Genomic DNA, 21,007 nt, shown 5'->3' with positions numbered 1-21,007 from the left:
ACTTTTGTCGATGCAGCCACTTTGATCAAGACGGATTCAGCATGTTGGTTCAATCAACACCCTAACAGATTGATTGCATCTTAGCGTTGATGCTACAATTCAAGCACCAATGCCCAAGGCCTTTGTTTGTCCCTCGACGTCGGCTCGAGCGAGAGAGTCGCACTCAACCCGCGCTGCACCACCTCCTCACCCGGCAACCCAATCGTCGAGCTCAATCATGCATAAGTCTGTCGCCCTGGATGTGCGCCTCGTCGCTAAGTCCTTACTGAAAGGTACCTAGTCGAGCATTTTGGGCGGGAGGAGATGGCGTGTCTTTGCTTTCTAGCGCCCTTCGGTTACGGGAAGAGCGACGAGCGACTGCGGCTTCAACTGCTATCGTTACCTACTCTGTTATCTGCGCCAGTTCCGGCCATGGGCTAGACAAAGAAGCGAAACAGTCTCTAGGACTCTCCAGTTTTCAGCCTCACAATTTACTCCGTTGGAGCCAGTCCCCACCGTCATGCCGCCGAATCCACCTTTGCCAGTATCAGATCCCCTCAACCTCGAGAGATCGACCTCAGTCGTGTTTTGAATGTCAACGCTTGAAAGACAGCGTCGTTACTCGCAATGGATGGGGACGAACATGCGCTTTTTCACCCCCGACGGTCTTTTCGACGCCAGAACTCGTCGCTGATGCCGGAAAACAGCTACGAACGAGCGCCACAGGAGGATCATGAGTTCCAGGACCTCGCCCCTTCATCGGAATGGAGGGAAGAGCCTGTCGTCGGATTGAACATCTCGGGCTTGTCGAAGCTAGTCAAGCGTGTTCCAGTGGGTTCCAAAGGACAGTCTTTCACGAGTACAGATGCTTCCAAGAGCACGGTTGCAGCGCCAGACTCGATCGTGTTGGGCCCAAGTCGCAGTACTCCTTACCAAAATACCTCTTCCCCCGAAGAAGATGCGAAATCGTTCAGGTCGGGCCGATCGTCGTACAGCCGACTCAATCAACAAACCTCACAAGACTTCTCTCCAGAAGTCGGACTATTGCCTACTCACACTAGGGTTGATGAGAACTGTCCAACGCATGGCGACATCTTGACAAGTCCGTGGTCGTGGTGGACTATATCAATAGTAGCCCTCGCAGTTTACTCGACCGTCTTCTCGGGCGTCTTCCTCGGTATCGCATTTGCAAAACCTCGATGGGGCCAACGAATCGGCACCAACGGCCACCTCTCCTTTGGGAACGCCACTCTTCTCTCCGCTCTGCTATCTAAGACGGTCGAGTTATCCTTTGTCACCATTTTCGTGGCGCTGCTTGGTCAGATATTGAGTCGTCGCGCATTTGCAAAGACGGAGAAGAACAGCGGCATCAGCATCGCAGAGATGACCATGAGGTCATGGGTCATGCAACCGGGAACACTCATCACGAACTGGATAGTGGTCAGATATGCTGCCTCGACTATCCTCGGTATCATGGTGCTCATCGCCGTGTTGGCCGCGACCTTCTACACCACCGCCGCCGAAGCATTGGTGGCGCCCAAGCCAAAGTTTGGGCCTCTGGAAGATCGAACGCTTTGGGGTCAAGTGGCAGCTTCTTACGCCAACTCGATCTATCTTGCCCAAAGCTGTGAAACGCCTGTTCAAGAGGATCCTGACCCCGATGGCGTCGGTCCGCATCCCGAAGGCGATACATGTCTGCAGATCGACTATGCAGGACAGAGCTTTCACAACTTCAAATCATTCATGTCGGACTGGCGCGAGAGGCTGAACGTCGGAAATCTGAGCTTAGACCAAAGTTCGATCGGTAGTCGCCCTGCACCAGTCGCAACATTGTTCGACAACACTACGGTCCAGGGGCAATGGATCACCCCCAGCAATGAGAGTATCCTGGCCGACTCGGAGAAGTGGTCCAGACTCGTGCAAAATGTTACACTAGCGATGCCCCATGCGAACTTATTCAACGCTGCGCGCGACCCCAGAAACCGGATCCTGCAACCCGAGGATCTCCAGGGGAACGGGGAGTACTTCATTCAGGCTGCGATACCGGCGCCTCTGATCAATGTCTTGTGTGTGGGTATGTCGACAGCTGAGCTGGAACCCATGGTCGTCAACGTGTCGAACATTGAGGACCCAAGCACATATTTCCCGCATCCCACTGCTGTCGACGATATATTCAACTTCGGATCAGCCACGGACACAACCGAGGGTGTCCAGCAAGCGCCCATTTTTCCCAAGTTGCCCATCGACTACAACACGCTAGGGTTCATCTCCAGCAAATGGGGATACTATGCCATTTATCTCCTGGTGGCGCCTCCGCCGGTGGACAAAAGAAGCTATGTGACCGACGATTATGTCTTGTGCTCCATCAAGTCTGCTCAGTACCGCAACTGCACCACATACTATCGTGTCGCCCAGTCCGGTGGCCAGCTATCGGTCGAGTGCGATAAAAGCCGTGGGAACACTCTGCCCTATGTGCACGCGGTCAAGGATGCGCCGATTGGGGACTGGGTCGCGGATTGGAAAGACGTCGGGTCGGAATGGCTTCGGTCACTGTCGCTGACTGCAGGGGTCAACGACGCCAACGCCTCGAGTGCTCGCCTGCTCAGCCAGATGATCCCTGCATATTCCGCAGGTACCCCCACGGTGCTGACTTCCAACATGCCCACGATTGGCGAGGCCGTGGCGGTGCTGGCGGGGGAAACGGCGCTCTTGTCGTCGTCCAATGCGCCCTTTGTGCACTTCTGGAACTACTCGGTCGCCGTGCTCGACGAACCGCAGTACCAGAACTTCAAGGCGCGGGTCAGTTACAAGGACTACGCTTCGGGGGGCACGCAGACGTGGCAGAATGTCTTCTACGTCATCCTCGTGGCCGTGTTCCTGCTGAGCAGCTTCAGCCTCGTCTACCTGTTATGGACGTTCTGCCTGCTCGGCCGCGTGACCGACTACACGGAGCCGCAGAACATGTTTGCCCTGGCCATCAACTCGCCGCCCTCCAACACCATGTCGGGCACCTGTGGCGCGGGGCCCAGCGGCGGTCTCCTAGCCAAGAAGTGGCAGGTCGACATGCAGAAAGGAGGGGCCAGCCCGACGGATCGTAGCCAGCACCCACATTTCTACGTGCGATGTCGAGAGGACGGCGTGGCAGTCAACTCGAGTCTACGGAGGAAGCGGCGCAGCAGGCCACCGACGATCAGTTCTTTTACCGTTTCCGAGTCGCCGGCCGTGGAGCAGTATATGCGGCTGGCTGGGAAGGGTTGAGTCTGCATGCACGAGGAAACAAGGCAAGGCAGCAAAAGCGTGGCTGTATCGATACAATGATGTGGCCAGTACGTGCTAGTGATAATGTAATTTCTTTCTCTCCACCAGTCTTTTGTTCACTATGTGTCTCCTCGACTTGCCTGACAGCTTGGAGAGAGTGTCAAGGAACGGACTATGGTAGCGAACCCTTTCGCCGGTCATTCTCCAGTCCATTACCTCGCATGCCTGGCCAGGTCTGCCTCCTCACGCCGCAACTGAGGTCAGTCTTGTCCATCACGACGTCATATACTTGGTAGTTGTGTGACCTATTTCTTTCTCCCCCTATCTGGACTATCCCGGGACGCCACACCGCTCAGTCTACGTGAGTATGTCCTCTCAAGCCACGGAGACGTTGACCTTGTTCGTATCTAAAAGCGACACCGTTCAGTATTTCATCTCCCCATACACACTCACCATCTAACAAAGCCAGACAGCGCAAGGAAAGGAACTTACAAAACGCGATATGATCCTTGATATGCGCGGCCTTGTCCTTCGGCGCGGGATAATACCACGCGGCGTCCCTGATCGTCTGTCCCCCCACCGTGACGTCGTAGTAACTGGCCCGCCCTTTCCAGGGACAGGTCGAGTGCGTGGCCGACGTGGCCACGGGCACGGAGAGCGACGACGGCGGGAAATACACGTTCCCTTCGACGGTGTGGTAGGTCGAGGAGGAGGCGATGACGGTGTCACCGACGCGGGCTGTTGCGGTCGGCATTTTCTCCTGTTGTTTGGTAGGTAGTTCTTGCGAGATATGGAGAAGAGTGTTGGTGATGGTGGGTGGTGTTGATGAGGGTTGTGGGAGTGGATATATCGAGGACACGATGGATCTTATTTACTGGTCGTGAATACGATAGGGAAGGGACTTGTATATGTATTCATAGGAATTATTTCCATGCGAACCATACTCGTTACTGTATGCCTCATCATTTTTGTAGGAGAGGAGGCGAGGCTGCACGATTAGGAAGCATGGTAGGTACCTACGTCACGGACTGTGGAGGACGCCTGACTGACTGACTGGCTGGCTGACTGGCTGAGCATTAGAGTAGGTTCTAATAGGTCATTACTTTTGTAGGGGCCGCTATAAGGTCACGATTAGGAATCAACCTTTTAGGCTTGGGGCGCCTGGACCAGGTACGGAACACCATACTCGGTACCTCGTACTTTTTGTAGCTGTACTTACTTGTACGTTGTGAGGATTGTCTTATGGCCCGAGTATGCTTGCCTAGGTACCTACCGAGGTACATGCTAGATTCCTCGATTTTTTATTGCGACAAACCCTCGTCTACACAAATATCCCGACTACATTCCTCAGCCAGACGAATCTCAATTACGAGTACACCTCTTGACACTAAGCACTAAGCCAAACCGAGGATCTCACCGCCCTCCCCACCCCGCTCCCCCCGCAATGTCCAACGTGCTCCCAAAACATCCACATCTCTCATGGAACGACATTACCGAATACGCTCACGCGTTCGAGACAGGGGCCAACCGGCAAGGCCTTTGCAACCCCAGCCGCGCATGTCAAGCTGGGAAGAAAGTCTCCTCGAACATGCCTGGTCTCCTCTACCCGTGTCATGAATGGCACGTTTCTCAAAGAGCTCATCACGCGGCGTATTGGACAACCATCGAGGCTGAACCGGTCCTAAAGTCTTGCATCGTGCTTCCGTCCCTGGCCCTGACGATCATTGCCACAATGGCCCGAGCCCTTTGGCTCGCGTATAAAAAAAAACATGATAACACATTCTCTGTGGTATCAGTAACGCGTATTGCGCATGCCTGACCCAAGGCTTGGACTCTGAAATACGAACGAGTTCTCGGAGAGACTCGGTTCTCTCGACTGGGCATTTCTACGACTCGTGGACTAACCCGCCGAGGTCAGTATTTAAAGGGCATCAGAAACGATATGTTTGCTTTTGAAGTTCTCTCGAATATCCCCGTGGTGATCAGGAGAAAGCCGCTTCAGTTCGTCGACCCTAATCCGACGAGAGCGCAAAATGGCACACGTCTATAATCTCAACCAGGTCGCAATCTCGGTGCCCGACCTCGACAAGGCGATCGATTTCTACACCGAGCTCTTTGGACTCCATGTCATTGGCAAGATGGACGAAGAGCAGATGAAACATCTCGCCCCGGGCCACTCGATAAATCAAAGTGAATTATACCCAGACCTCTACGTCGTTCCTGAACCAGGGGAATCCTGGTTAGCCTGGCCCAGCCCGACAACCACACCTCCCTTTTCCTCTTCCTCTTCCTCTCTCTCCCCCCTCACGTAGACAATATCTAGCTAACTAACTCGACTCGACGACAGTGTACGGCCCCGAAATCAAGAAATTCAAAGTCGCCTTCCTCGTCACGGGCAACAGCGTCGGGTTCGAAATGTTCCAGTTCATCGACCCGCCGTACCAGGGCCCCACGGAGGTGCCCCCCAGATTCGGCCCGCAGGAATACACCCGGGGCGGGTTCTTCCACGTCGGCTTCACCGTCGAGGACCCCGAGGCCATCCTGGCCAAAGCGGTCGAGCTCGGCGCGAGGCAGATTGGCCAGATGACACGGCCGACGCCGAACCTGAGCGGCACGTACATGTACGATCCGTGGGGGAACGTCGTCGAGTTGATTAGTGCGGACTTTCAGCAGCTGTTTTTGCAGATGCTGGCGAAGAGCGGGGGTTGATAATGGTATGGCCGTGACTAGCTAATTTGTGGTGTGGTTCTCTCTCTAGATTGAGTTGAGTTGAGTTGGCTATACATATCTATCTAGCCAATAGTACGAGATAATGTTTACCGACTGTGTGAATCACACCATGCACAGTACCTCGTACAGTACCAGGTCAAAGAAAAAGGCTTGCTTGGGATTCCCAATCTTTTATCCGTTGTGTTTTTGTCCACGTTATAGGCACGTGTCCATATCTACCACCTACCACCAGTACCGACCCAGGACAAGTACTCGTAGTCCTTACTACTCGTAGATACCTCCCGTGGCTGGGATGACAAACCACACCCCCGACCTACTAGTATGTACATGGGGCTTAATGCAAATGCACGATTCCGTCAACATTGCTATCAGGTATTCCACGGTCAAGCGAAAAGCCGCGCATACACGGATCAGGCGTGGAACTATGAAATGGGGCCGATTATGTCAACAGTCGACAAGGATCTCGAGCTAACACCGCCCTCACGGAATAAAGTGAGAGGGATGAGAGGTATGACGTGGGCCTCTCGGACAGGATAAGATAAATGATATGGCATTGCTGAATGGTATACTCGGAGGAGCAATCGAGACGCATGGGACCAGAACAAGGACGATGGACAGTGTTCATGTCTGATAACCCCATTGAGGTCAACACTTACACAAGTACCCAGGCATCTAGGTATTCGTGCTGCTAGACCACTATCCTTCTGCCTCAACGCTTCTTCCTCGCACTAAAAGATTTCAACGGGTCAACCTTCCCCTTGGCTCTGCCGCCGAATCGCGTCTTGCGCCCTCCTCGCTTCTTGTTGTCTTTCCGCTTATTGTCTCCTCTCAACCCCACAAACCCGACTTCGTCAGCACTCAGGCCCTTTCGCCCTGCTGCCGGCATCAAATATTCTGGGACGTGTTTCAAGTGTCCCTGATGTCTGACAATCGCACCGTGTTCCCCGTCATGTCGCAGGTGTCGCAAGTCGTCCGGGTTCTCCTCGAAATGCCTGCGTAGTTTGTCGGATTTGATCAGTTCTTGTTTGATCTCCTTAGCACGGGCCTCGTGTACCGCAGCTCCAGTCACGGCACGCAGGGCGTCGTTCATACGATACCGAAAGGCGTCCACCTGTGCCATGTCGAAATGGTAAGGCTTCACTTCGTTGCCCTTCTTGGTCTGTCGGGCGATGATCTTCTCCAGAACACGTTCGTCATTCTTCGCCGAAGGAATGCTGGTCGCGCGGTGTTTGCCAAACTTGTCCTTGGGCACCACAAAGGACAAGGCCATTCCTGCCTTGCCCGCTCGCGCCGTGCGGCCAATACGGTGTGTGTAGGACTTGGACGTCAGAGGGAGGTCGAAGTTCATGACGCAGGCAACGTTCTGAAAGTCAATGCCCCTTGAAACTCCATAGTCCTTTTCATGTTTCTTGGACTGTCTGGCTTTCTTGGCCGGTCGTTGTACTTCCTCCTCGTCCTCCTCACTCATCTCATTGGCTGGATCTTCTGCGACCTGCCCCTCGGTCTTGCGCCTCTTCATAACGCCGCCAAGCACCTCTTGATCGTCTGCTGCGATAAGGATGTCGTAGAGCCCTTTGTTGAACTCCTGAACCACATGCAACCGAGAGTTGACCGGCAATTCGGCATTCAGCACACATGACTTGATCCCAAACTGCTCCAGATAGAGCTTGAGCCGATAACTTCTGTCAACGTCGGCCACGAACACTAAGCACTTTCCCTTAACGAGGCGCAATTTAAACAGAACGTAAATGAGCAAGAACTTCTCGTCCTCTCCGCACTTTACCACATACTGGGTCACTCCCTCGCCCTTCTCTTCCTTCTCATCGATCCTGACCAGTACCGCATCGCGACAGAATATGCTCTTCAACTCTTCGACCTCGGGCGTGAGGGTGGCGCTGACCAGGAATGTCTGCACACCGCGGGGGAGGGCCGTAGCGATTGCGTTGATATCGTCTTCATAGCCGTAGGAGAGTACGATATCAGCTTCGTCGATGACAAGTTGCTGGATATTTTCGAGGGACAGTGTGCCCGAGGTGAGATATTGAGTCGCTCTTCCAGGAGTGGTCACAATAACATCAGGGAAATCTTGTAGCACCGCGTTCATGACCGTGTCCGACACCCTTTGTGTCAAATTCAATGTCTGCACATCTTTCGAGCAGAACGCCGCAAAGGCATTGAAGGCTCTGCAGACTTGATCCGCCAATTCTCTCGTGGGCACCAGAACAAGGGCAGAGGTGACCTTGGTGTTGAGGGAGGAGGATTTTCGGCGCAGGATCGCTTGCAGGGTCGGGAGGACGTAGGCGGCGGTTTTTCCGGAACCTGTCTTGGATTTGGCAAGTACGTCTTTACCCTCGAGTGCTAGGGGAATGGCCTTTGCCTGCACGGGTGTAGGGTTGGAGAAGTCTGATTTTGCAATGGCCTGCACGAGGCGAGGGTCGAGGCCGAACGAGTCGAACGATACCTCGTCTTCCGCAGAATCTCGAGGGACCTCGACTGTTGGGGCATCATTTGCGTCCAATTTTCGCTTCATGACGGTCAATGTGAACCCAAGAGTGAGAGGAAGCGTTGCTTCACAACAAATGTAGTATGGTAGTGCACACTCCGCAATTTTGCCAGAAACTTTTTGCACGAGCGGCTAAACATCGGCACTGATTGACTTGCTGGATTATCCGCACAAGGCTGAATAAAAGCCTCGTCCGGGTTTTTACTTGTCTTCCAACTTTTCCCACCTGATGCCACCTGCTCTGTAGACAGAAAAAGATTTTACGTGATTAGCGCACCCGAATATTCGAAGAGATAAGTATTCGACACTACTGGCTCAGTAGTGTACACACGGCCATCATATCGTCTAACGGATTTATATTGGTAGACTGTAAGGTAAACAGCATTAAATAGTTCTCTGCTTGTGGCGAGCGCCTATCCGATGCCATGTCACTCGAAATAAGGGATGCCCCTGGTGATTTCCACAGAGAGTTGATGGATGTTGCGTTATATATGTACGAAGCACCGAGTTTGCAGATGAGCAAGATCACCGCCTTACTGCATCAAGCTAGTTTCCAATCTTCCTTCACGGCCGCTATTTCAGGTCAACCATCACGGCAAATGTTCCGTAAAAAGAGCCCAATGTGCACCCGGTATGACGTGGGGCAGGGCACTAAGAGATAACGTCTTTTTGTAGCCTCCAACATCTTTTTCCTTTCCGACATCTCTTTGCCTTATTTAACTTTCCTGCACTCAAGTTTCGAGCCTGGTTGGAAAAACCGTAACACAGATCCTCCTCTGCGTCCCTCAAAGTGTTTCGCCGTCTACTCGCCATCATAGGTCGACGACGTCGTGAGCGCCATCCCCAACCACGTGCGGGGCGCGGGAACATCTTCAAGATGGGCAACGAATCCTCCACCCCTATTGACGAGGCCACGCCTCCCACCACGCTCTATGGGCGAAATATAGAAGCAGTGGCTCAATACATCAAAGAGAAGGACATCAAGAACATTGTCGTCATGGTAAGAGCCCCTCCGACCCTTTGATGCTCGAGATCTGACCGTCTCCAAGACTGGCGCGGGAATCAGCACATCGGCTGGAATACCTGACTTCCGTTCTCCTGATACTGGGCTGTATGCCAATCTGGCTCGGCTGAACCTCCCATATGCAGAAGCAGTCTTCGACATCTCATACTTTCGAAACAACCCGTACCCGTTTTATACCCTGGCGAATGAACTGTATCCAGGCAAATACCGGCCGACGGTGACACACGCATTCATTAGTTTGCTTCACAAGAAAGGGCGACTGCTGAAACTGTTTACTCAAAACATCGACTGTCTCGAGCGGGAAGCTGGGGTCCCTGGCGAAAAGATTGTGGAAGCACACGGATCATTCGCTACTCAGAGGTGCATTGAATGCAAGACCGAGTTTCCTGGTGATCGTATGAAAGAGATGGTCCAGAAAATGGAGGTACCGCGCTGCATCAGGTCGACATGCTCCGGACTGGTGAAGCCCGATATCGTTTTCTTTGGCGAGGCCCTTCCAGAGTCATTCCACCGCAACCGAAGCCTGCCCGCAAAAGCAGATTTGGCAATTGTCATGGGGACCAGTCTGACGGTTCAGCCATTCGCTAGCTTACCGTCGTTTGTCAGAGAAGGTACACCGCGCGTGCTTATCAACCTAGAGAGAGTGGGATCCATCGGTTCACGGCCGGACGACGTGCTGCTGCTTGGGGACTGTGATGAGGGTGTTCGCAGGTTTGCCGACGCTCTGGGCTGGCGTGATGAGTTGGAAAATCTATGGGCTAGCACCAACCCAAACAAGGACGAGCGGGATGCACAGGAGGCGCCGCCCAAGACCAGGCAGGAGAAATTGGACGACGAGATTGCGAAGTTGACCAAGGATATTGATGCCTCACTCAAGATCTCCGCCGAGGCAAATGATAGAATAAGGGCTGAATTGGAAAAGAGTGCACCGCAGAAATCACCGCCATCAACCGGTCCCTCGTCCAACACGCTGACCTCGCCAACGCTAACCACGTCTTCAAACTCTGGACTCAGTCACGTCTATCCTCATCTAAGGCCAGACAAACCTGAAAAACCTTCTCTTTAGTGGTTTCTTGCTTGGCGTACCGAGCCACCGTGTTCATTCACATCTGAAATCAATATCAATCTGAACTGAAGGTCAACCTCAGAAGTCACTTAGACTTTCCCCAAACAGATTCTTTCAACTCAAGGGATTTTCTCTGGTCAAGTGAGCAAACTTCTTTCCTTCCTCATATCACCTTAGCACTGACCAACCACCAAGACAGAGATACCCGGCTTTGGTCTATACACACACTTTGACACATCTCTATTTGCCGCTCACCATGAGTGCCACAACGCCTCGCTCCAAGTCAGAGGGGAAATATGCCAATCCGACTATTCGAATCTTTGTTGGAAGGAAGAGACAACTGTTCCATGTCCACTATGCATTCCTCGAAAAGACCGATTTCTTCAAAGTCCATGGGGACCCTACATTTCCTACGGGCACCACGCCTACACCGACACGGACACCAACTCGAGTATCAACCCGTGCCGGGAGGTCTTTGGATTCACCAGTGCGAAGTGAACACACAGTGACGCCAGATCGAGGTAACATCAAAGAAGAGCTGGACTTTGAGGATGACACATATGAAAACGACGGTGAAAGTAATGGTGCTTCTCCAGCAGGTGCCAGCGATGCTGTCACGGCGTCGGCTTACCGGCTTCAGGGTCTGATATACGAACCTGAGGCTTTCGAGGTTGTTGTCAATTACCTGTACAATGAGCCACCGGACATACCTACTACTGGAAGTGAGTGCATCATACTGATGAAGGCATACATCCTGGCGCTCCACTACCGCATGCCGGGTCTTCAAGATGATGTGGTCGACTGTTTTCGAAAATACCATGCGGAATACGACGTCAAGTTTGCCCACCTTTTCTGGATCTCTGGGCGTGTCGGTGAGGGTGACGCTATGTGCAAGGTGCCCTTGATCCAGTACCTCGTTGACCAGATTGCTTTCGAGATCTTCCAGAGAGGGTACGATAACTTTGTCCAGAACAACACTGACTTTGAAGTCTTTCTCACAAAAGGCGATCGTCCTCTGCGCAAGGAACTCTTCAAAGCTATGTCCAAAGTTGCGGAGGAGAAGGATCCCTTGGACCCTGCGCTCGGAACCCATCGCTGGAGAGTTGAAGACTACCCCAAATTTGAGCGTGGCGACGACGCTTCTCCGACGTCCCTCGAAATCATTGATCTCGACTGAACCAGGCTTGTGTGTTCTACCGTCATGTGACTTCTGTCTGGCAGTGAAGAAGTCGTATGCTCGGATGCTGGAGGCGAACTACGGACCTGCCAGGAGACAAATTCTGTCACTTTAACCATGGTTCCCAGAAACAGAACTGTGAGTCAGCGTTGCACGGTTAGTCATGGCTTTCGAAGATCTCGCTGGGAAGAAAATTGGAACAAGGGAGACTTGCAGGCACACAAATCTTAAGCGGAGCTATTGGGAGCAGTTACTTGGTGGTGGATGGGAGAGCCTCATGACACAGACCCTTCAAAGTGGTGTTAGATTGGCGATCCTGATACCCGAAGGAGATAGCATCAACAGAAGCAAATACCGAAATGCCCCTCATTCCCCTATTCCCTTATTCCCTTCCTGACATAAGCGGCATCATTCTGTCATACTTCATTAGCTGCTGGTACCGCCTGATGCCGCCGCAAAATGCCCCTGTTTCGACCCACTGGCTTCGAGACTCAAAACTACCCCGCCAAACTTTTGCTGTATCAACATTTTGGCCTCCGTTTCTCGCCGCGAAAGCTTGACCAGGAAACAGCTCCTCTGAGACGCCTCACCTGAGGTCAAATCTGTTCATATTTCCCAGCTTGATTACCCCGAACCTCTTCCTCCACCTATCTACCTCCCCTCTCTTCTTGTCTCTCAGCGTCAACAGTCGAACACAGGCACAATGGTCGGGTTGGGTCCAAAGCGAAAGCCGTCCCGCAAGGGTAAGTGATGATGTCCTGGGAGTTGGAACGGAATGATTGGGTTGCTAAATCTCGTGGTTTCTCACAGGTTCGATGGCCGATGTGCCAAAGAGCTTGCTGGACGAAATCGCCAACCTCGAGAACCTGTTCACCGTGGACGCCGAGCGGCTCAAGAAGATCACCGACCATTTCGTGTCGGAGCTCCAAGCTGGCCTGGAGAAAGAGGGGGGCAACATCCCCATGAACCCGACCTGGGTCATGGGCTTCCCGGATGGCAATGAGCAGGGCACTTTCCTCGCACTGGACATGGGCGGGACCAACCTGAGAGTCTGCGAAATCACCCTCACGGAAGAGAAGGGCGAGTTCGAAATCATCCAGAGCAAGTATCGCATGCCGGAAGAGCTGAAGACGGGAACGGCCGAGGAGCTGTGGGATTACATCGCCGACTGCATGCAGCAGTTCATCGACTTTCACCACGAGGACGAGGATCTGGCGCATCTGCCCCTCGGGTTCACGTTTTCTTACCCGGCAACGCAAGACTACATTGACCACGGTGTGCTCCAGCGATGGACCAAAGGATTTGACATCTCAGGCGTTGAAGGGCAGGATGTGGTTCCCCAGTTCCAAAAAGCTCTTGAGGCACGGGTATGAACAACTACGAGAAACCCTTCTGCGGTGACTGATTGACTGATCGCACACCAGAACCTCCCGATCAAACTTGTCGCCATCATAAACGACACCACCGGCACGCTGATCGCATCAGCCTATACAGACCAGACTATAAGAATTGGGTGCATCTTTGGAACTGGCTGCAATGCCGCCTACATGGAGAACTGCGGCTCAATACCAAAGATCAAACACCTCAACCTCCCCGACGACATGCCCATGGCGATCAACTGCGAATACGGCGCCTTCGATAACGAGCACAAGGTCCTTCCCATCACGAAATACGACACCATCATCGACGAGACCTCGCCACGACCGGGCCAACAAGCTTTTGAAAAGATGATCGCCGGGTTGTACTTGGGCGAGATCTTCCGGCTCGTGCTCGTCGACCTGCACGAGAACAAGAACCTCCTCTTCGAGGGCCAGGACATCTCGGCGCTGAAGAAGCCCTACACGCTCGACGCGTCGTTTCTGTCCTTCATCGAAGAAGACCCCTTTGAGAACCTGCACGAGACGCGCGACATGTTCGAGGACAAGCTCAAGATCCAGGCGTCCAAGCCCGAGCTGGAGCTCTGCCGCCGCCTGGCAGAACTGATCGGCACGCGCGCCGCGCGCCTCTCGGCCTGCGGTGTCGCGGCCATTTGCAAGAAGAAGAACATCGAGAGCTGCCACGTTGGCGCCGACGGGTCCGTCTTCAACAAGTACCCGCACTTCAAGCAGCGCGGGGCCGTCGCGCTGCGCGAGATCCTCGACTGGCCAAAGGGCAAAAAGGACCCCGTGGTCATGATGAGCGCCGAGGACGGCAGCGGCGTCGGCGCCGCCCTGATCGCCGCCCTGACCCTCAAGAGAATCAAGGAGGGCAACACGGTCGGGGTGCGCGACGTCGGGAACTTCCCCGGCCTGACGTAGTACGTATATAACCTACCCCGGAGAGGGGTCGGAGAGGGAATGTGTGGAAGTGTGCAGCATTTTGGAGATTGTCGGACGACCGAGAAAAGATGGTCTGGAGCGAAAGACTTTTTTTTATAGAGATTTTTGTGCCATGTATATCATCATGATGCATGCACGTATGCCGTCCATGATGGTACCACCTACTACCTACTACACGACCGACGCAAATCCGAGGGCATTTACAGTACTGACCCCAGTGGGTGAATGTACAGGCAAGCCTCATTCTCGTATCTCCCACAGTCTGATCTTCCCCTGCTCGTTCCCCACCGCGAGGTAACTTCCATCCGGCGACAAAGCGGCGGCACTGATTCTGCCCAGGGGCGTCTTATCCGTCGGCCAGTTCCTGTAGAGCGTGCAGCTGGGCAGGTGCGCCAGGCGCAGGGCGTTCTTCTTCCAGCGCGACGTCATGACCAGCATCTGGCCGTCTTGGGAGAACTCGAGTTGCGAGATCGGCGTCGTCAGCTGGTCGAACATCCGGGCGGGTTTGGGTCTCTCGTCCTTGGTGGCGACGAGGTCGCTTGAAGTGGTGGTAGTGCCCATCCACCCGCGTCGATCGTAGAGGTTGACAACTCCGCTAGAAGAGCCCACGGCGACCCAGCGGCTGCCGCCCCGGCACTGCTGTTGTCCGGAATCCCCGCCCAAGGCGATGACGGTCGTGCCGACGGCGCCGTCGTCCATCCACCTCATGACTACCCTCCGCGCCTCGATGTCATACTCGCTAACCTCCCCATTCTTTCCCACCACCGCAAACCCGTCCCCGTTGCGCCACCACGCAAAGTCCGCCACGCCACCGCGTGAATCAATCCGACAGCTACACACCCACTGCAAGGTCTCTGTCGACAGCACGTTGATGCTCCCGCCTCCCTTCTTGGACGAGCCGATGAGTCCGATGTAGCGGCCGCAGGGGGACAGCTTGAAAGCTTCCATAGTTCGCTGCTCTTTGCGGGCCTGACCGTAGAGTGCACGAGTTACTTTGGTGACGGTGCCGGTGGAGAGTGACCAGGTATGGAAATACCGCCGTCGAGAAGAGAGAAATACTTTGGTCTGGTCGTGTGCCTCGTTCCCCTCCTCGGCAGCAGGTTGGGCTCGTGGCCGGCAAAATGCCGCCGTGTGCAGAGGAGTTCCCTTCAGATGTAGCGAGGTTAGAATGGGGTTTGGATTCGGCGGTTGAGGTGAGATGTGGTACAACGTCACTGTCGAACTTGGTCCGGCTGCAAGAAGAAGAGGGTAGTATGGGTGGAACTGCAATGTGTCGACTGAAGAGGGACCGGAGCCCGCTACATCTTTGCATCGCTGGATGTCGATGACTTCCGGCCGCAGCTTCCGGGTCGATTTTGTGCCTGGTCTTTTGGTATCTGTCCTAGTCAGAGATCCTGCTGTTCGGAGAAGTTCCGCCAGAGGTTGCGCTGAGGGGAGGGAGTCGTTCTCGTCCATGGACACATCTGAGTCTGATACCGCATCCTGATAATCGGAGCGGGAGGACAACTTTCTTCTCTTTCTTGCATATGTAACCCACTCCGGCGTAGGGTGAAGCCTCTCGTATTGTCGTCGTAGTCTCTGTATGTATTCTCTGCCACTAATCACATCATCGTCTTCCGTGTCGCGAAGTTTGCGCAAGCGAGTGTTTGAGGCAAGTGAGACGGTGATCCGGTCATCGTCACTGTCGTGCCACACTGGTTCTGGCTGATGATGACCATGCACCTTTTCGGTACGTTCGAGTTCCTTCGCAACGGAGGGCGTGAGTTGGTCGGCACCCGTGTCGAGGAAAAACAACTGTGAATAACGTTAGGAAGGGAAGACGATAGAGGGTTTGAACACCAACATCTTCGTCTGCCACATGGCTCAACCCTCCATCGGCATCGTCTTCTTCAGACTCGTCATCCTTTCCATGCTTGCGCGGCACCAACGACCGATCCTCCTCGATCTGGTCTCTCGTCAACGAATTGAGAAAGCCTGCGTGGTCTCCAAACAGGGCCTTCTCCAGGCGCAGTTCGGTGTCATCTTTCTCGAGGACCTCTGTGGCCGACTTCCCTTTGACTCCGTGTTTAGGCCGCTTGGGTTCTTGCATTTTTTCAAGCTGGCCGTATCTCCTGGCCGTCGTTTGTCGGACAATTTGAGCACCGCAGGATGTGCAGTCAACTTTTTTTGGGGTGTGGCCGGCAATACTTCGGAGCGGAGCAATTTGTGACTTTTGGAGGCTGCGGGCCGAAGCCGCTGCTTTTGTCCTTTTGTCTACAACTCACACAATTCGATCAAAACTTGTGGTAGTGGTGCAAGCACCAGTCGACAATGTCCCCTCAAGAATGAAGCTTGTTGGTTTCTACTTCCGGAGGAAAACAATCAATGGGGACTTTGGTGCCACTGGTCGTCAACGCTGCCAGCCCAGCTGACCATATATCCCGATCACGTCGCAAACAGGTCGGAGGGGTTCACATCACAACATCCCTCACTCATTCGTTGATCCAATATGACGACCAATGGCCACGTCCCTGATCTTGATCACGAAAATGAAACAAACAGCGTCTACAATGCGAAATCCGTGTCAGAGATCCGTGCCGCATTGGCTGAGCTCCACAGAAAAGAGGCCACAGTAACCTCGCAGCTCGATGCTCTTATCAGTGCGCAGAAGGATCTCCAACGAGAACTCGGCCGTCTGGACTTGTTCCGCGCAAATGCCACTGCGCAGGCTTCCAAGGCAAGAGCAGTCAGCAATGGCATGCTCTCAGACGCTGCAGCCAACGCCCAACGAATCTCAAATTCCGTCAAGAGACTCGACCTCGAGCAGGAAAGGGTCAAGGCTACACTCACCGTCGTCGAGCAGGTCAGGGAATTGAAAGCTTGTGTGCTGGGTGTATCTGGATCCATGGGAGCGGCTCAGGACTGGGAAACCGCAGCCAGCTATCTTAGCAGAGCCTCAAAGATTCCCAGTGCTGTCATTAATGGCCCATTCGCCGCGAGGATAGTTCCGACTGCAGAAGTCCCCGATGCCCCTGCTGTCACCTTGGAGAATGCTTCGGAATCATTGTGCAACCTGTTTCTGAGAGAGTTCGACAAAGCAATCAAGGAGAACGACGGCGCTAGAATAACGCGTTTCTTTAAACTCTTCCCACTGATCAACCGCTCGGACGTTGGCCTGGACGTCTATGGTCGCTATGTCTGCCAGGGCGTCGCTACTCGGGCTCGTGCCAACCTCAATGCTGGCACTGGTGGCAACCAGAGCAAAGACGGGTTCTTCTACGCAAACGCCTTGACGAAATTGTTCGAGCATATTGCACAAATCATTGAGGGACATGGTGGACTGGTTGAGCGCCATTATGGGGCCGGCAAGATGGCACGAGTCATTGAACGGCTGCAAGTCGAGGCTGATCTCCAAGGAGGGATTATACTAGACACTTGGAGCGACGAGAGGAAGATCGAACGCCAGCTCACTGATATCAAAGCATACGCTTTCACGTTCTTGGTTCAGAGCTTCATGAATGCACAGCGGGGTTCAAGCGCAACGCCACGAGCAGGCTCTCCCGCACCAGGAAGGTCGAGTGAGGATGAATCGGTCGATATGAAACAGGTCGATGCCTTACTCAATGAGATGACCCTCATGTTGGGCAAATGGTCCTTGTACACCAATTTTATTGCCGAAAAATGTCACGATACTGGCGGCCCCGATGGAACACTGTCGATACCTTCATTCCTACTCGACTCGAACCTCCACAAAAAGGTGCAGGAGAAACTCCTGACCCCGTTCAACACCATGACTACGTTCTTCTTCCGGCGCTCAGTCGAGAAGGCGTTCCAGCTAGACGAGCAACCACCCGACTTGTCTCTCAACCCTCATAAACCACTCAACTCCAATCCACCTCACGTCAGCTCCGCAATCGAGGACATTATGTACATTGTCAACAAAGTCCTGCAGCAGTCTTTAGCCACGTCACAGAAACAGGTCATCTCCAGCGTCATCCCTACTCTGGGTAGAATACTAGGCTCCGATTTCATCGGCATGGAACAGCGCAAGATGCGCGATGAGAGCTACCCCAAGGCCGCAATTCCAGGCCAGCTTCCACCCGAGGCGACAATCGTCTCCTTCCTCGTCCTCATCAACAATCTCGACGTAGCTAAGGACTACGTTGTCCAGATTGCCCGTGCTCGAGTGGAACCCGTCCCAGGCTCACCTCACCGACCATTGGCAGAACTCTTCCCCGGGCCTGGCGAGGCAGACGAGGTTGCGGCTTTGCTGACCTCCTTCGCCTCAGTGTTCTCGGAGAAAACCAACGAGCTCATTTCTGACGGCGTGAACGTGGTCTTTCACAATGTCATGAAACCTCGTCTCCGACCCATCCTGATGGACGCCTTCCGCGACACAGACTACCAGCTCTCGCGGGAGCAGCTGCAGGACCTTGCGGGCGATATCGACGGCGGAGACGAGACCGAGTCGTTCTCGGACGAAGTCCGCATGCGCTTCCAACTGGGATGGGACGCGCTGACGAAACCGATCGGACGGATCATGACGGAGCGCACGTTTGACCAGCTCCTGGCGATCGTGGTGAGCTACCTGAGCAAGATGCTCGAGAAGCGCCTGTGGACGTACCACGGGCGGGTCAACGAAGTCGGGGCTGCGAGGCTGGAGCACGACGTCAACGAGATCGTCAAGGTCGTCGTCAAGGGCCAGAAGTACGGCCTGCGCGAAGCGTTTTTGCGCTGCACCCAGATCTGCATGATCATGAACATGGACGAGGAGGAGTGGGAGGAGTTGCTCAGCTCGGGCGGCGATGTTGCCGATAAGTTGAAGCATGAGGAGCGTGTCAGGGCGAGGAATATGGTCAAGGACACTACCGCATAGTGGATGGTCAGAGCGTGAAGGGGTAGAAGAACCAAATGAACGAGAGAAAAGGAGCTGCGAGTTACAGACAGATAGGCAAGATAAACCAACAGAAGAAATCATGCAGAGGCATCATCTCAAGCAATCCGTGAATTGGCTTTTTCTCTCTCTCTACTGGTCTTTTGGGAAGGGAGGGAGAAAGAGGCAAAGTCTTGTCGCGTGTTCATTCTCATGGACCATCCACCAGAGAGAGAGAGACACACACACAAAAGGGGAGCACGCACGCCTCAAAGGGGAAAAACACGGCACTGATCTCTCAACCATTTTCCACGACCGAGTACCTATGGGCTTACGATTTCCCGGGGGGGGGGGGGGAGGAGTCGATAGAGATAGGTCCGTAGCAGTAGCAGACAGCAACAAAGCCCTGTTATTGTTCACTCTCCCACCCTTTCATTGGTGTGGGTGTGTCTCTCTCTGTCTTCGTGCTAGCCCGCCGAGAGCAGCAATCAGGCCCGAGGTTTTTGTTCGTCCCCTGTCCGTCAAACAGTCTCTCCTTCAATCCTCCGTCTCTACAACACACCCTCTCCCCACTCTCGCCCTCGCTCTCCCTGCCTCTGCCTCTTGGGGGTCTGTTTTTTGTTCTCGTAAAAACACATTTGCTTCGTGAGGATCGTTTCCCCTTACGGTTTATCTACCCATTATTTTCTTTTTTTGGAAGACCGGGCCGAGAAGACAAAATCCAATCACCCACCCCCGCTCTATGCTCTGGCCATGACGCCCCACGCGCGGATCTTGTTGTCCGTGTAGCCGGAGAACAAGGTCTGGCCGTCGGCGCTCCAGGCCAGGCTGACGCAGTACGGTTCCTGGGACTTCTTGCCCTTCTCGACAAAGTCGGGCTTGAGCTCGTCGACCTTGCTCTTCTTCTCGAGATCGAAGATGGTGATGGACGACGAGGTGGCGGCGCAAAGCCAGTATCGGTTGGGCGAGAAGACGAGCGCGTGGATCTCGTCGCCGGCTTGCAGGGAGTACAGGTGCTTGGACTCGTTCAAGTCCCACAGCATGGTGGTGCCATCTTTGCCGCCCGAGGCGCAGAGAGATCCGTCGGGGGAGATAGTCACGGTGTTGATGTAGCCAGTGTGGCCAATGTGGTCGGTTTGGAGGCGGCACGAGGCGAGTTCCCAGACCTGAAAGAATGTGAGGTCAGCACAAACCCCATCTACCGGCTCCAAATCAAAATTGAGATTCAAATTTGAAAACAAGATTGTTGTATATGATTCGCCTCAGTCCGCCGGTGAATAGTTGTCTCATGGCACCCGAAGGAGCTCCGAAGTAGCAAACACTAATAAATTGCGTAGCATCTTGGGCAAAAAATGTATGGGAGGAATCTCGTGGGACAGCTTATTTCTCACCTTGACCAATTTGTCCCAACCGCAGCTCACAATGACCGGGTTCTGAGGGTTCGGGGAGAAGCGCACGCACGAGATCCAGTCGGTGTGGCACTTGTCAGTGATGGTGTATTTGCAGTCTCCCAGGGTGTTCCAGAGCTTGATGGTTCGGTCTCGGGACCCTGAGACAATCTGTCTGTTATCTGCGGAGAAGGAAACGGAGAGGACATCGTTGGTGTGGCCGACGAAAGTTCGAGTCGTGTTGCCCGTGGACAGCTCCCACAATCGCAGCGTCTTGTCCCAGGAAGAGGAGAGAGCGTATGCACCATCGGAGGAGATGACACAGTCGGAGACAATGTGGGAGTGGCCGTGGAGCGACCTCTTCGGGTAGCCGTAGGCAGTCTCGTCGCGAGTCAGGTTCCAGATGATGAGGGTCTTATCTCTCGAGGCCGAGAGGAGCATGTTGGGGCTATAATTTTCAATGTCAGTCGACGGTCGCAGATGGAGGTGCTTTTCTCGCAGGTTACTGACTTCTCCAAGCTGGTCGCGAGGGAGGTGACCCAGCCGCTGTGGCCCTCAAGAGTACCACGTTGAATAAGTTGTTCAGCCATGGCGACTTGAAGATCCAGGAAAGAACAGAACGGGCTGGTGTCTGAGGGAGATGGTTGTCAAAGATTCGCCTGTCGAGACGTTGGCCTCTCCGCCAAAGATTCTCTGCAGTTGTGCGCTCTCC

General features: G+C 54.0%; 10 protein-coding genes across 10 annotated transcripts; 6 read left to right on the top strand and 4 right to left on the bottom strand.

Moving 5' to 3' along the window:
* Nucleotides 1-606: 606 nt before the first annotated feature.
* Z517_06957 (uncharacterized protein) lies at nucleotides 607-3,237 on the top strand (the record flags this gene model as incomplete). The annotated part of the gene is made up of 1 exon (XM_013428696.1): nucleotides 607-3,237. The coding sequence occupies one exon, from the start codon at nucleotides 607-609 to the stop codon at nucleotides 3,235-3,237; it is 2,631 nt and encodes an 876-aa protein (XP_013284150.1).
* Nucleotides 3,238-3,612: 375 nt separating this feature from the next.
* Nucleotides 3,613-3,991, bottom strand: Z517_06956 (uncharacterized protein; the record flags this gene model as incomplete). The annotated part of the gene is made up of 2 exons (XM_013428695.1): nucleotides 3,613-3,644; nucleotides 3,730-3,991. The coding sequence occupies 2 exons, from the start codon at nucleotides 3,989-3,991 to the stop codon at nucleotides 3,613-3,615; spliced, it is 294 nt and encodes a 97-aa protein (XP_013284149.1).
* Nucleotides 3,992-5,270: 1,279 nt separating this feature from the next.
* On the top strand, nucleotides 5,271-5,946 carry Z517_06955 (uncharacterized protein; the record flags this gene model as incomplete). Its single annotated transcript, XM_013428694.1, has 2 exons — nucleotides 5,271-5,427; nucleotides 5,585-5,946. 2 exons carry the CDS (start codon nucleotides 5,271-5,273, stop codon nucleotides 5,944-5,946), a joined length of 519 nt encoding a protein of 172 aa, XP_013284148.1.
* Nucleotides 5,947-6,676: 730 nt separating this feature from the next.
* Z517_06954 (uncharacterized protein) lies at nucleotides 6,677-8,497 on the bottom strand (the record flags this gene model as incomplete). The annotated part of the gene is made up of 1 exon (XM_013428693.1): nucleotides 6,677-8,497. The coding sequence occupies one exon, from the start codon at nucleotides 8,495-8,497 to the stop codon at nucleotides 6,677-6,679; it is 1,821 nt and encodes a 606-aa protein (XP_013284147.1).
* Nucleotides 8,498-9,347: 850 nt separating this feature from the next.
* Nucleotides 9,348-10,560, top strand: Z517_06953 (uncharacterized protein; the record flags this gene model as incomplete). The annotated part of the gene is made up of 2 exons (XM_013428692.1): nucleotides 9,348-9,470; nucleotides 9,520-10,560. 2 exons carry the CDS (start codon nucleotides 9,348-9,350, stop codon nucleotides 10,558-10,560), a joined length of 1,164 nt encoding a protein of 387 aa, XP_013284146.1.
* Nucleotides 10,561-10,816: 256 nt separating this feature from the next.
* On the top strand, nucleotides 10,817-11,737 carry Z517_06952 (uncharacterized protein; the record flags this gene model as incomplete). Its single annotated transcript, XM_013428691.1, has 1 exon — nucleotides 10,817-11,737. One exon carries the CDS (start codon nucleotides 10,817-10,819, stop codon nucleotides 11,735-11,737), a length of 921 nt encoding a protein of 306 aa, XP_013284145.1.
* A 703-nt stretch (nucleotides 11,738-12,440) lies between these two features.
* Z517_06951 (hexokinase) lies at nucleotides 12,441-14,034 on the top strand (the record flags this gene model as incomplete). Its single annotated transcript, XM_013428690.1, has 3 exons — nucleotides 12,441-12,480; nucleotides 12,548-13,104; nucleotides 13,162-14,034. The coding sequence occupies 3 exons, from the start codon at nucleotides 12,441-12,443 to the stop codon at nucleotides 14,032-14,034; spliced, it is 1,470 nt and encodes a 489-aa protein (XP_013284144.1).
* Nucleotides 14,035-14,295: 261 nt separating this feature from the next.
* Nucleotides 14,296-16,144, bottom strand: Z517_06950 (uncharacterized protein; the record flags this gene model as incomplete). The annotated part of the gene is made up of 2 exons (XM_013428689.1): nucleotides 14,296-15,849; nucleotides 15,899-16,144. 2 exons carry the CDS (start codon nucleotides 16,142-16,144, stop codon nucleotides 14,296-14,298), a joined length of 1,800 nt encoding a protein of 599 aa, XP_013284143.1.
* Nucleotides 16,145-16,543: 399 nt separating this feature from the next.
* Z517_06949 (uncharacterized protein) lies at nucleotides 16,544-18,910 on the top strand (the record flags this gene model as incomplete). Its single annotated transcript, XM_013428688.1, has 1 exon — nucleotides 16,544-18,910. One exon carries the CDS (start codon nucleotides 16,544-16,546, stop codon nucleotides 18,908-18,910), a length of 2,367 nt encoding a protein of 788 aa, XP_013284142.1.
* A 737-nt stretch (nucleotides 18,911-19,647) lies between these two features.
* On the bottom strand, nucleotides 19,648-20,885 carry Z517_06948 (guanine nucleotide-binding protein subunit beta-like protein; the record flags this gene model as incomplete). The annotated part of the gene is made up of 3 exons (XM_013428687.1): nucleotides 19,648-20,073; nucleotides 20,299-20,743; nucleotides 20,806-20,885. 3 exons carry the CDS (start codon nucleotides 20,883-20,885, stop codon nucleotides 19,648-19,650), a joined length of 951 nt encoding a protein of 316 aa, XP_013284141.1.
* Between the last annotated feature and the right edge of the window lie 122 nt (nucleotides 20,886-21,007).

Source organism: Fonsecaea pedrosoi (genome assembly GCF_000835455.1).
Source record: "Fonsecaea pedrosoi CBS 271.37 unplaced genomic scaffold supercont1.4, whole genome shotgun sequence".
NCBI lineage: Eukaryota > Fungi > Ascomycota > Eurotiomycetes > Chaetothyriales > Herpotrichiellaceae > Fonsecaea > Fonsecaea pedrosoi.
This window is presented reverse-complemented; position numbering and strand designations above follow the sequence as displayed.